The sequence below is a fragment of the Sus scrofa genome, chromosome 14, assembly GCF_000003025.6.
Source record: "Sus scrofa isolate TJ Tabasco breed Duroc chromosome 14, Sscrofa11.1, whole genome shotgun sequence".
NCBI lineage: Eukaryota > Metazoa > Chordata > Mammalia > Artiodactyla > Suidae > Sus > Sus scrofa.
In genome coordinates, this window is record NC_010456.5 from 107,430,145 (window position 1) to 107,442,993 (window position 12,849).

General features: G+C 36.3%; 1 protein-coding gene across 2 annotated transcripts in view; it reads left to right on the plus strand.

Moving 5' to 3' along the window:
- Window positions 1-12,849, plus strand: part of CC2D2B (coiled-coil and C2 domain containing 2B) — a 94,202-nt gene that overhangs the window by 18,292 nt on the left and 63,061 nt on the right. For both annotated transcript variants that reach the window (XM_021074243.1, XM_021074242.1), the window contains exons 9-10: window positions 5,301-5,510; window positions 10,456-10,553. In XM_021074243.1, coding sequence (XP_020929902.1) covers window positions 5,301-5,510; window positions 10,456-10,553 — 308 coding nt within the window. The remainder of the gene's footprint in view (window positions 1-5,300; window positions 5,511-10,455; window positions 10,554-12,849) is intronic.

Genomic DNA, 12,849 nt, shown 5'->3' on the forward strand with positions numbered 1-12,849 from the left:
CTCTGTCCTACACAGTCCCAGTGCTATGCAGATCTTATTGTTAGTGGTTTATCTTCGTCTATTTGCATTTTGGGTTTCATGGCAGCACACAGAAGTTCTCATGAACTCGAACCTGAGCCACAGCAGTGACGTAACCAAATCCTTAACTGCTTAGCCACCAGGGAACTCTCTGTGATATAGTTTCGTTTTAAATCTTATCCATGGATTTTTGGCTTTGCTGTGTAGTTGCTCTGCCTGTTTTATGTAGAGATTTGGGAATACAGGCACAACAAGATATTGTGGATTCAGCTCCAGACCACTGCAGTGAAGCACATATCCCAATAAAGCAAGTCAAATGATTTTTTTGATCTCCAGAAATTCCAAAAGTGCATGCAGAAGTTATGTTTATACAACAATGTAGTATATTAAGTATGCAATAGCATTATGTCTAAATAAAATGTATATACCTGAATTAAAAAATACTTTATTGCTAAACAATGCTAACCGTTATCCAAGCATTCTGGTAGTCATAATCTTTTTGGAATAGTAACATCAAAGATCACTGACCACAAATCACCATTACAAATAAAATAATAATGAGAGGAGTTCCTATTGTGGCCCAGCAGGGTAAGGACCCAACATTGTTTCTGTGAGGATGTGGGTTTAATCCCTGGCCTCACTCAGTGGATTAGGGATCTGGTGTTGCCGAAAGCTGTGGCATAGGTTGCACATGCAGCTCAGATCTGGTGTTGTCTCTGATTCCACCTTTGGCCCAGGAACTTCCATATGCTGCAGGTGCATAATAATAAAGAGAAAGTTTGAAATATTGCAAGTATAACCAAAATGTGATACCAAGGCAGAAATTGAGCAAATACAGTTGGAAAAGTGGTGCTGACAGACCTGCTCAGCACAGAGTTGCCATGAACCTTCACTTTGTTAAAAACACAGTATCTGGGAAGTATAGTAAAGCGAAGTGCAATAAAATAAGGTATGCCTGTATCTAAAACTGTACTGCCACCATATTTCCAGAATCATCCATCTAATGAATTCTTAGTTTCTGATATTTTCAGTATATTTTTAGGTTTAAAATATTTATGTGGGGAGTTCCTTGGTTGCTCAGCAGGTTAAAGATTTGGCATTGTCACTGCTGTGGCTCTGGTTACTGCTGTGACATGGGTTTGATCCCTGATCTAGGAACTTCTGCATGCTGTGGGCACATCCAAAAAAAAAAAAAAAAAGTACTCATTTGATATTTGATTCTTCTGTATATACCCCAGTTTTCTTTTGGAATGCTCCATGTTTTCATCTTTTCATGTGTTTTTTTTTTTACTCTATTTTTTTAAAATATGTTAGTAATAGCTACTTTAAAGTTCATGTTTGCTAAGTCCAATATCTGGGTCCTGCAAGTCTGTTTTTATTATTTGTTTTTTTCTTTATTTTGCACATTTAGTCCTGTCTTTTCTTATGGTTGGTATTTTTATTGTATTCCATATATTATATACTAAAAGTTATAGAAACTCTAGATCCTATCTTCTTCCAGAAAAGTTCTGTCCTTTGTTTTTTAGGCATATTGAGTGGGGGTGATCATCTTAATCCTGTTGGAGACAACTGATTTCAGACTGGGCTGCAGTTTTGTTAAGGCTCAGTCTATATCTCTATCTTCTGTTTACTTAATCTCTCCCTGGTTTAACTGTAACTAGGGTAGGGTTTTCTTTTCTTTTCTTTTCTTTTTAAATCACTAACACATATCCAAATACCTAGCATATAGCAGACACTCAGTGGGTGCTTATATTATTTGTAATGGTACTTATCACTTCAGTAGATGTACGCTTTTAGGGTCCAAGTATAATTTAGAAGGGAAGACACTGGTTGACTGGCATAATCTTAGGAAATCCTATTTTCTGCATGGTGCCTATCACACTGTGAGAGACTGGCAATGTCTCTACCCCATCCTAATTCATGATATAACACATTTACCAGGATTTTATAAATGCCCCCCCAGCCCAACAGTGCAATATGTTTCTGTTTGTCCCCAGTTTGGTTACTATAAAAATCCATCTCCATTAAAAAATTTAAAAATAACAGAATAAAAGAGGAAAGAAGGGAAATCTCTGTTATTTAGTTTATCTTGTTCATTGCTGTTACCTGGCATAACTTTTTTTTAAAATAAATTTTATATTCCCACTGTACAGCAAGGGGGTCAGGTTATCCTTACATGTATACATTACAATTACATTTTTTCCCCCACCCTTTGTTCTGTTGCAACATGAGTATCTAGACAAAGTTCTCAAAGCTATTCAGCAGGATCTCCTTGTAAATCTATTCTAAGTTGTGTCTGATAAGCCCAAGCTCCCGATCCCTTCCACTCCCTCCCCCTCCCATCAGGCAGCCACAAGTCTCTTCTCCAAGTCCATGATTTTCTTTTCTGAGGAGATGTTCATTTGTGCTGGATATTAGATTCCAGTTATAAGTGATATCATATGGTATTTGTCTTTGTCTTTCTGGCTCATTTCACTCAGTATGAGATTCTCTAGTTCCATCCATGTTGCTGCAAATGGCATTATGTCATTCTTTTTTATGGCTGAGTAGTATTCCATTGTGTATATATACCACATCTTCCAAATCCAATCCTCTGTCGATGGACTTTTGGATTGTTTCCATGTCCTGGCTATTGTGAATAGTGCTGCAGTGAACATGCGGGTGCATGTGTCTCTTTTAAGTAGAGCTTTGTCCGGATATATGACCTGGCATAACTTTTGTACTTTATGATGGTAACAGTGTGTTTTATTTAAATTTTGCTCAAGATATATAGCACAGATATTTTAACATAATTATCTGAGACCAGTGTTCTTGGGGAAAGAGGTCCTTGAAACAATGGCAGTTTGTTGAATGAATGAATGCATGAGTGTCTGAAGGAATGAATGAACAAAGAGATGATAAGTAAATGCAGAAATATAATTTTTAGAGAAACTAGAGAAACATCAAACACTATTCAGATTAACATTTGTAACCATCTAGAATCTCAAGTGGGAAACCACTGGGCTGATCAAGTAACTTTTCCTCCAGTGCGTTCTAGCTTCATCCAAGCTAATTTCACTACTTTATGGATTCTTATTAGAGTTGGGAATAAATGTAAATGTCACTTCACCAAGGATGTAAACTGAGTATTAAAATTCATTCTGTAGCTGCATCCTTAACAGGCAACGTTTTGGAATTTGTGTCAGACAAATGCTTGTGCCTGCCTTTTCCTTCTATCTTCACCATATTTTTTACTCTGCTCAGCCAGCCATGGAGGCAAGGTATGTTTGGGATTTCTCACCTGAATAAAAGAAATGCAAAGGCAACTGAAGCAGAGATAATAGCTGTCTGAGTATCAAAGTCTTCTCTTTGCCGTTGCCTCTGCCAGCTTTAATGCCCTGTCATACCTCAGGTCTTATTTGCTTGTTTTTCATTGACTGGTTTTGCCTACGCATTTGGCTATGCCCTTTACTCCCTCTTCCAGCACTCCTCTTATATATTTACCTAGACCTTAAATGTGTCGTCAGCTTGGATGTTTTTGTGCTTTCATCTGGTTCCTGATTCACTGTTACCTAGATCTTTGGTCTTATGGTCTAACACAATTACTTAGTTCTAGAAGGTCACTTAATCCCCTCAGTCAACTTCTGCTTTTAACCAGTATCATAGAGCTTACTATCTCCCAAGAGAACTTCAGTATTATCCCATTTGAATTGTTTGTTTTCTGTGTTGAATTAAAATCTCCCTCCTGGATCACTACTGCTCTTTTGACGTGGGCCATAAGGAACTCATGAACTACTTCACTTATGTGACAGCTCTTCAAATAGTTGAAGTTTACTTTTACCTTTAGCTTTTGCTGTCCAGTCTAAACTTACTTCCTTTGACCATTGTTAGGTTTTTCCATGATCTCAGCTATCTTCCTCTAGTTTCTGTGCACTGCAGTCAGTAGTGCTGAGTAGGGCAAGACCAAGGGCAGAGGCTTGTGTTATTCCAATAGAAACTCAAAGCAAGTTACGCAGTTGTTTATCCTGTGCTAAATCTGCTTAACAAAACAGGCATCTCTAACTTAACCACTTTAATTTCCAAAATTATTCATTTGTCATTTGGTTGTTTAAAACTGAAACTGTTTATTTCCTTTGTAGTTTTACCTGGTTCATGACCAATTACTACTGATTACTAAATTTTATATGTGGAATTAAGTGTGGGTTTCCCCCTCTGAGTTGGTCTTTACACTGAAAATAGACACTTATAGGAGAAGGATAAAATAGAAACAAGCTTTATGACTAATCTCTTGTTTCTTCTCAACCCAATGAGGAAAGAGGAGAGGATTCCTGACTCAGGAGAGAGGAGGGAGGGAGAAATGTAAGCATCATACTGGTGACCTACAGTCCTTGAGAAGTACTGGATATGCCACACCAGGTCAAGGGTGCAACAGCAGTTTTTTTCAGTGTAACAGCAGGCGTAATAGCTGCCGGAGGCAGCAAATGGCACAGACTGGAAAGTATGCTCTGCTGCTGCAGACTGATCTAGGGAAAGGGCTTATGCTCTTTTTTTTTTTTATAGGTAGATGCTGTCATGACTCCTATCATGGCGAGGCATTCATGAATTAGGCTGTATGTGCTAAGTAACCCACTAGCCTTCTCAAATTACATCACTAAAAACCATCTGCATCCATATTCAAACATATATGCTTAAATTAAAAGTAGGGTACTACAACATGGTTAAATTGATTTGAATATAATCTAAGGCCTACAAACTTCAACTGATTTAGGGGCAATCTGGTATATAAACGGAGGCAGTCTCATGTATAAAGAAAGATGATCTCCTTATAAGGTAGGATTTGCTTAAAGAGTCCAGTCACCTCCAGGGAACTTTCCTGGGGATTACCAATGTGATCACTTAGGAACAATGTTTTTATGAGGATTTGCCACTTACCTCTGGCCACAGATGACTATTAGATCATCACATAGTGAACTATTGTCCCACCGGTTCCAAACACCATTTGTCATAGCTTTCCTATGGGAAATTATTTTGGGGCTTATAACTTGAAAGTTCAACCTCTACACAACAGTAAGGTAAGATGACAGTAATTTATGGCAAGATAATTGAAACACTGCAATATGAATACATTTTATGAAATAAAGGGCTATAATCAATTTCAAGGAAGAAGGAGCAAACAGTTGTTCTTTGCTTTTTCTGTATCTCTTAATTTTATTACAGTTAACATGTTATTTTTATAAGCAGTTCCTTCTAATTTCAAAAGAAATAAATCAAATTAACATTGCGTAAATATTTTTCTTTAAAAGGCAGTGAAATCTGACCTAGAAATCTCTGTTAGGAACAAAATGGAAGGTCAAGGGGAAATGTATCATTTAGATCTCAACATTGTGGGTTTGCAATTCAGTCATCACCCTCTCTTCAATCAAGAACAAGTATTATGTGCCAGGCTGCTCCAACTTTATGAGTGTTTTCAAGACAGGCAGCAACAGAATTTAACTCAGCTGCTGTATGAGAAGGTGAGAATGACTTTCACTATATTTACAGAGCTGAAACGTTAATGTTGAGGGAGGAAACAGACTTCCTAGTACAGAGCAGGCTATCCTAAAGTATTTTCCCACGGCATTTACTCTTAGTCTGAGAATGATGAATACAAAGTTATCTAATGGCATCATGAAGGGGACATGAAGTCTGAAGAGAAATCAGAGTATCCACTGATTGTTTTTATGAATTTGTATCTCTCATTTAAACTCTGTAGCTGTTTCTGATATATGAGTTTTTGTGTTTTGTTGTGTTTTGTTTTGCTTTTTAGCTCCAGTGGCATATGGAAGTTCCCAGGCCAGGGGTTGAATTAGAGCTGCAGCTGCCAGCCTACGCCACAGGGATCCGAGCCACATCTGTGACCGACACCATAGCTTACAGAGGCTTAACCCAACTGAGTGAGGCCAGGACTCAAAACTCGCATCTTCATGGATCCCAGTAGGATTCGTTTCCACTGAGCCACAACAGAAAATCCTATATGAGCGTTTTGTTAACTAGTATTCTCTCTAAAACGATATTTTGATAGGTCTTATTCAACTAATGAATACATTTTAAGAATAAATATTTAGCGAGGTATTTAGTTAAGTATTCAAGCCTGACAGAGTTACCAAGACATTCCAATAAGCTAGAAATGAATTGTACCTTAATATATCTCTTTTTAAGAATACAAGTGCTGAACCCACAGGACTTAAATCATTTGATTGAATTTTCATGTAGCAATTGTGTGAGAGAACTTAATGGATGAAGAACATGCATTAATAATGTCAGAATATTTCCTAAGGCAAATATTGAGTATTCTAACTTTTAGTTTACTTTTGCGAATGAAGGAACCAACTTTGAAATTAAGATCTAGGTGATTGAAAAGTGATTTGATTTATAGATTTCTACTTAATAGACAATTTTCCAACAGTAATGTATAATCTTTGAAGTCTGACCTAGCAATATCAATTTTATTTCACTAGAGTACTATCTATTACTGTACATTAAAAAAACCTCTACATTCATTTTTCATGTAGCATGGCTCTCTGTATAAAACAACATTTGGGGATCATTTGTAACATTTTAAAATATTATTATTATTATTTTTTTTTTTGTCTTTTGTCTTTTGTCTTTTTTTGTTGTTGTTGCTATTTCTTGGGCCGCTCCCGCGGCATATGGAGGTTCCCAGGCCAGGGGTTGAATCGGAGCTGTAGCCACCGGCCTACGCCAGAGCCACAGCAACGCGGGATCCGAGCCACGTCTGCAACCTACACCACAGCTCACGGCAACGCCGGATCGTTAACCCACTGAGCAAGGGCAGGGATCGAACCCGCAACCTCATGGTTCCTAGTCGGATTCGTTAACCACTGCGCCACGACGGGAACTCCCCTATTTTGTTAATTCTTGGGAGACAAAAGTAATTTCTTAGTGATTTTTACTTTTCTTCAATTCTGCTATTTTTCCCTCTTTTTTTTTTTTTTTTTTTTTTACATAGACAATACAGGAATACATTTGTATTGGAAAAGATTAAGTATAGAAGTTTTAACATATGAAAGCCCTACTTAATCTTCACCTCAGCTACAACCTTAAAGTTTGAACTACAGCCTGAAAGTTCTTTTTTCCATGTATCTCTGTATATACATAAGCCGTGATGGTTTTTAACATAAATTGGATCTTCCATATATATTATTTGGTAACTTGGTTTTTAAAAATTAATTCTGCATCTTGAAGCTTTCTCATATCACTGTACATGGACCCATATATACCTGTATATTAATATGCTTAATCACTTCCCATTCATAACATTTAGGTCATTTCCATCTTTTATGATTATAAATAATTAAACAATGTACATGTAATTAATCCTTGTACATGTATATTTGAACACACATTTGAAAACTTCTGTAGGGTAGAGTCAGAAGTGAAATTTCTGGAGTTCCCGTCGTGGCGCAGTGGTTAACGAATCCGACTAGGAACCATGAGGTTGCGGGTTTGATCCCTAGCCTCGCTCAGTGGGTTAAGGATCCGGCATTGCCGTGAGCTGTGGTGTAGGTTGCAGACGTGGCTCGGATCCCGCGTTGCTGTGGCTCTGGCGTAGGCTGGTGGCTACAGCTCCGATTCAACCCCTAGCCTGGGAACCTCCATATGCCGCGGGAGCGGCCCAAGAAATAGCAACAACAACAACAACAACAACAACAAAAGACAAAAAGACAAAAAAAAAAAAAAAAAGTGAAATTTCTTGGTCAAAGGTAAAGGTGCATGAAGTTTAAATTTTATTAAAGAGTGATGAATTGCCTTTGCAAAAAGTTTTTTCAGTTTGAATTTCCACTGACAGTACAGGAGAGAGCACACTTCCCAGAGCCTTACCAAAAGTTGATATTATTTGCCCATTTTTCTGTAGCTTTATTTATCTTTAACTAATTACAAGAGTTTTCATACACACACACACACACACACACACACACACACACACACAGAAGATATAAGTCCATACAATGATATGTGTCTTTTGAATTAAAAAAAATATATATATATATTAACCCTATCCTGTTACTTTCTTTTTAACTTTATTTTTTTATCTCTTGGAAATATTTAAAAATTTTTTGGTCTTTTTTGGTGGGGGGGTGCACCCACGGCATATGGAGGTTCCCAGGCTAGGGGTCTAATTGGAACTGTAGCTGCTGGTCTTTGCCACAGCCACAGCAATGCCGGATCTGAGCCGCATCTATGACCTACACCATTGCTCATGGCAGTGCTGGATCCTTACCCACTGAGTGAGGCCAGGGATTGAACCTGCGTCCTCATGGATACTAGTCATATTCGTTTCAGCTGAACCATGACCGTAACTCCAGTATTTAAAATTTTATGATGTCAAATCTTGTCAGTTTTTTTGCCTTGGGGATTTTAGGCTTTGTTGTTCACTTAGAAAGTCTTCCTAGATTTCTATCAATCAGTATACCTTTGGTTACAATTCACAGAAAACTCTTTCTCAAACTGTATCAAAAGTCCCAAGTTAGGGCAGCTATAGAGTTGGTTAATTTGGTGGCTCAACAATATCATCAACAACCCTAGCTTTTTTCTGACTTTCTTTTTTTTTTTTTTTTTTTTTTTTTTTGTCTTTTGTCTTTTTGTTGTTGTTGTTGTTGCTATTTCTTGGGCCGTTCCCGCGGCATATGGAGGTTCCCAGGCTAGGGGTTGAATCGGAGCTGTAGCCACCAGCCTACGCCAGAGCCACAGCAACGCGGGATCCGAGCTGCGTCTGCAACCTACACCACAGCTCACGGCAACGCCAGATCGTTAACCCACTGAGCAAGGGCAGGGACCGAACCCGCAACCTCATGGTTCCTAGTCGGATTCGTTAACCACTGCGCCACGACGGGAACTCCTTTTCTCTCTTTCTAATCTTTATCTTCAGCAAATTGACTTGGTTGGCTTCTCTTATGGGAAAGAACAGAGTGGCTACTCCAGTTGAAGGCATGCTGACCAGACACAGAATATGCAGCCTAGAGTCTCACTTAGAGCCTTCACCAACCTTCCCCCACACCTCAAAAGATTGCCCCTCATGTCTCATTGGCTAGAATTATATAACATGATTATGCCTAGACCAGTCACTAGTGAGAAGAATAAAGTTGCTACAGATGGCTAGACTAATAAGGGTTTACCTCTGAAATAAATGGAGATTGGGCAATTGAACAAAATTGGAGTTCTGCCAACCAAGAGAAGTGAGCATTCAAGGGCAATCAATAGTGTCTGGAAGACCAAAATTATAAAGATGTCTTTCTATATATTCTTCTAATAATATAGTGTGTGTGTGTGTTTGTGTGTGTGTGTGTGTGTGTGTGTCTAATTATAGCTTTTAATTCTGTTTGCAGTTTGTCTTGTGTCTTGTGAGGTTGGGCTCCAACTCTATTTCTTTTTCCCCAAAGATTAGCCTGATATCTAAACATCATAATTTTCTGACTGATTTAAAATCCTGTCTTTACTAAGCTGGATTCACATATTTACATAGGTTTGCTTAAGGAGACTGTATTCCACTGACATATTGTCTAGTCCTACCCTGTTTTAATGACTATATTTAATTATTAAATTATGATATACAAAAACAAGTGCCTTTTTATTGTTTTTTTTCCCTAGGATACTTTTGCATATTCTTATAGATTTGATATTCCAGATGAACCTTAGAATTAGCTTGTTAACTTCTATTTAAAAATCCTATTACCATTTTTATTGTAATTGCATTATATTATTATATGAATTTTGAAAGACATTTTATATTTATTAAAAATTATATTTCCTCATCCAGGAATGTAGTATGTCTTCATGTTTGTTGAGGTCTTCTCTTATGTTTTCAAGTAAAAGTTTATATCATTTGACTCTAGTCTTGGAGTTCCAACAAACTGTCCCTCACTGACAGACTTCTGCACATTTTAGGGCATAATTTCTTCTGGTTTTATTTTTCTGTGGATAGTTATCTCGTTTTGTGCTTTGCTCAGTATATTTTGTTGATTTTACTTGTTTTCCTATCTTATGCATTTATTCTTTTATAGAGATATATAGATGGAGATATAATCATAAATACGTATGTAGATATGGTTGTGATGATGGCAGTGGATATGGATAAAGATAGATATCTTTTCTATAACCATGGGATTTCCTGTAACCTGTGCTCAATATGCCATCTCGATTGATTGCCATTTTTTCATATTAATTGATAAACTGATTACCTAGAAATTTCAAGGCATAACATTTATTTCTTAGACAAATATTGAGGTTCTTCTCAGTTCTGCTCCAGGGCGCTTTTATGAAATATATTTTGGAAGACAAGATAGTAATACCCCAAAAGTTATATACTTGTACTTCTGCTGCACATACCTAGACTGACGGGTAAATAGGATAGTAACAAGTGGATAAAATGTACCAAAAAAGCTCTTTTATTTGTTGTAGCTTAAAGCACTGACAGATGCTACCAAATTAGCAAATGAAAATTTGAAAATAAGTCAGCTGACCAGAAAATCTTTACAGGATTATTATTGGCAGATAAGGTAAGTTTTAGGCCATTCATGTATTCATCAAGCATTTATTAAGTAACTTCTTTAGATAAACTATTGTACAATGCTATGGAAGATGTAAAATAAGAAAATGACATGTATACATGTATGTTCTAAGTTTCTTTTCTATGTCTGTATGTTTCTGTTTTGTGTATAGATTCATTTATATTATTTTTTAGTTCTACATGTAAGTAAGGTCTTATGGTATTTGTCTTTCTTTATCTGACTTCAGTAAGCAAAATATTCTCTAGGTCCAAAAGTTTCCACAAATGGCAATGTTCCATTCTTTTTTATGGCCGAGTAATATTCCACTATAGCAGCACTATACTTCTTAAGCTGATCATGTTTCCATGTCTTGGCTATTGTAAATAGTGCTGCTCTGAACATTAGGGTGCATGTATCTTTCTGAATTAGATTTTTCATTTTTTCCAAGTGTATACTAGGAGTGGAATTGCTGAAGATCCTTACTCTTTAAGCAATTATGGAAATGGTTCCAACCTTTTGTAAAGACACATTTTTGTGTAAAAATATTTCACAAAAGGGCCACGTGAAAGTAATTGTAGTTTTACTATTCATTTATTTAAAAAAAACCATGTTGATTAAAAACTACTGAGTTTACTAATACCTTTCAGTTCACTTGGATTATATTTATCTCAAGTATTTGGTATGTTTGAGAATTGGCCCACATATACATATGTGCAAGATATATTTTTAATTAAATCTAAGGACAGTACTCAAAGAGCATATAGAGTTAAGGACCCCTATAAAAATAAAACATGGCCTAAAAATTGGGAACCATTGGCTAACAGAGTAATTCGGAAGAGAAGTTAGGAAGGCATAAAATAATGGGAAAAATAATGTCAAGACAACACATGATTATGTCTCAAGGAATCTCCAAAAACAGGAAAGCTCTCTGGGAGGTACTTATTGGGTAGAAAGTTAAGCTATGCACAAAGATATGATAACCATGAAAGTGATTTGATAGTTAAAGAATTTTTCTGACTCCCTGCCCATTACCTGAAACTTTCTACAAACTCTTAATCACTAGAGGAAAGTTGTTTTAAATAATTGGTTTCCTAGAATACCCTAGTTAAATGCAAACAGTACTACTAGAGGAAGTTGACATATGCCTTTTACAAGTACTGGCACACAGTGAGCACTCAGTTGGATGAATGAATAAACAAATGAATAGAAGCCATCACTATTTATAAAACAATAAACTAGTATTATAAGACTAACTAAAATTTAAGGCAAAGAACAGTCATTTACATAAGGAACACAGAGCAAGTAAGGAAGAATTGAGGAGCAGAGAGAGTGGTAAATATGTGGGTAAGTCTCTGAAACGATCATGTAATGATGGAATGCTGTCTATAGGGTATAAAAATACAGAAAGAGTTAAAAATATTAGGAACTCTTTTCTGTGGAAAGGTTCATTTGTGCCATCATGGACTTGGAGAATAGACTTGTGGTTGCCAAGGGGGAGGAGGAGGGAGTGAGATGGATTGGGAGCTTGGGGTTAATAGATGAAGACTATTGCCTTTGCTGTGTAGCACTGGGAACTATGTCTAGTCACTTATAATGGAGAATGATAATGTGAGAAAAAAGAACGTATGTATGTATGTGTAACTGGGTCACCATGCTATACAGTAGAAAATTGACAGAACACTGTAAACCAGCTGTAATGGAAAAAAATACAAATCATTATATATATAAAAAATAAAATAAAAAGATTATAGCAGAAAAGTTTGTGCTCATATATAATAATAATAATCATTTATCCATTAATTCTAAAAACCTTTATTGATCAATTCTTATATGCTAGGGCAAAGCTAAGAATACAAAGATCAGTAAGACATTGAGGATGATGTTCAAATGAGCTGTTCTAATGTTTTAAAGTAAAAATTTTCCTATAATGAAGGTCCTCCTAATAGAAAAAAAAATATTAAAAACTCCTAGAATGGAGTAAAGGATGGAAAAGGGTAAATATAACTAAAGATACTTCCATTGACCAGGAGGAGAGTGAAGGTAAAGCTTAATATTAGATGTTGATAAATCAAGGACTTAAAAATTTTAGCTTATAACCTCTAAAGGAAGAGAATAAAAAATCTAGCTTCTAAATCAACTGAAGAGGAAAATGGGATAATAAAAAATATTCAACCAATCTAAAATAAGGTAAAAAAAATAGAGAAAAAGTAATATAGAAACAGATGAGACAAGGGAAAAGCATAAAAGAAAATGGTGGAGTTAAATAAGTGATCCATTTTTATCTAGACTAGATTAGAATAATTGA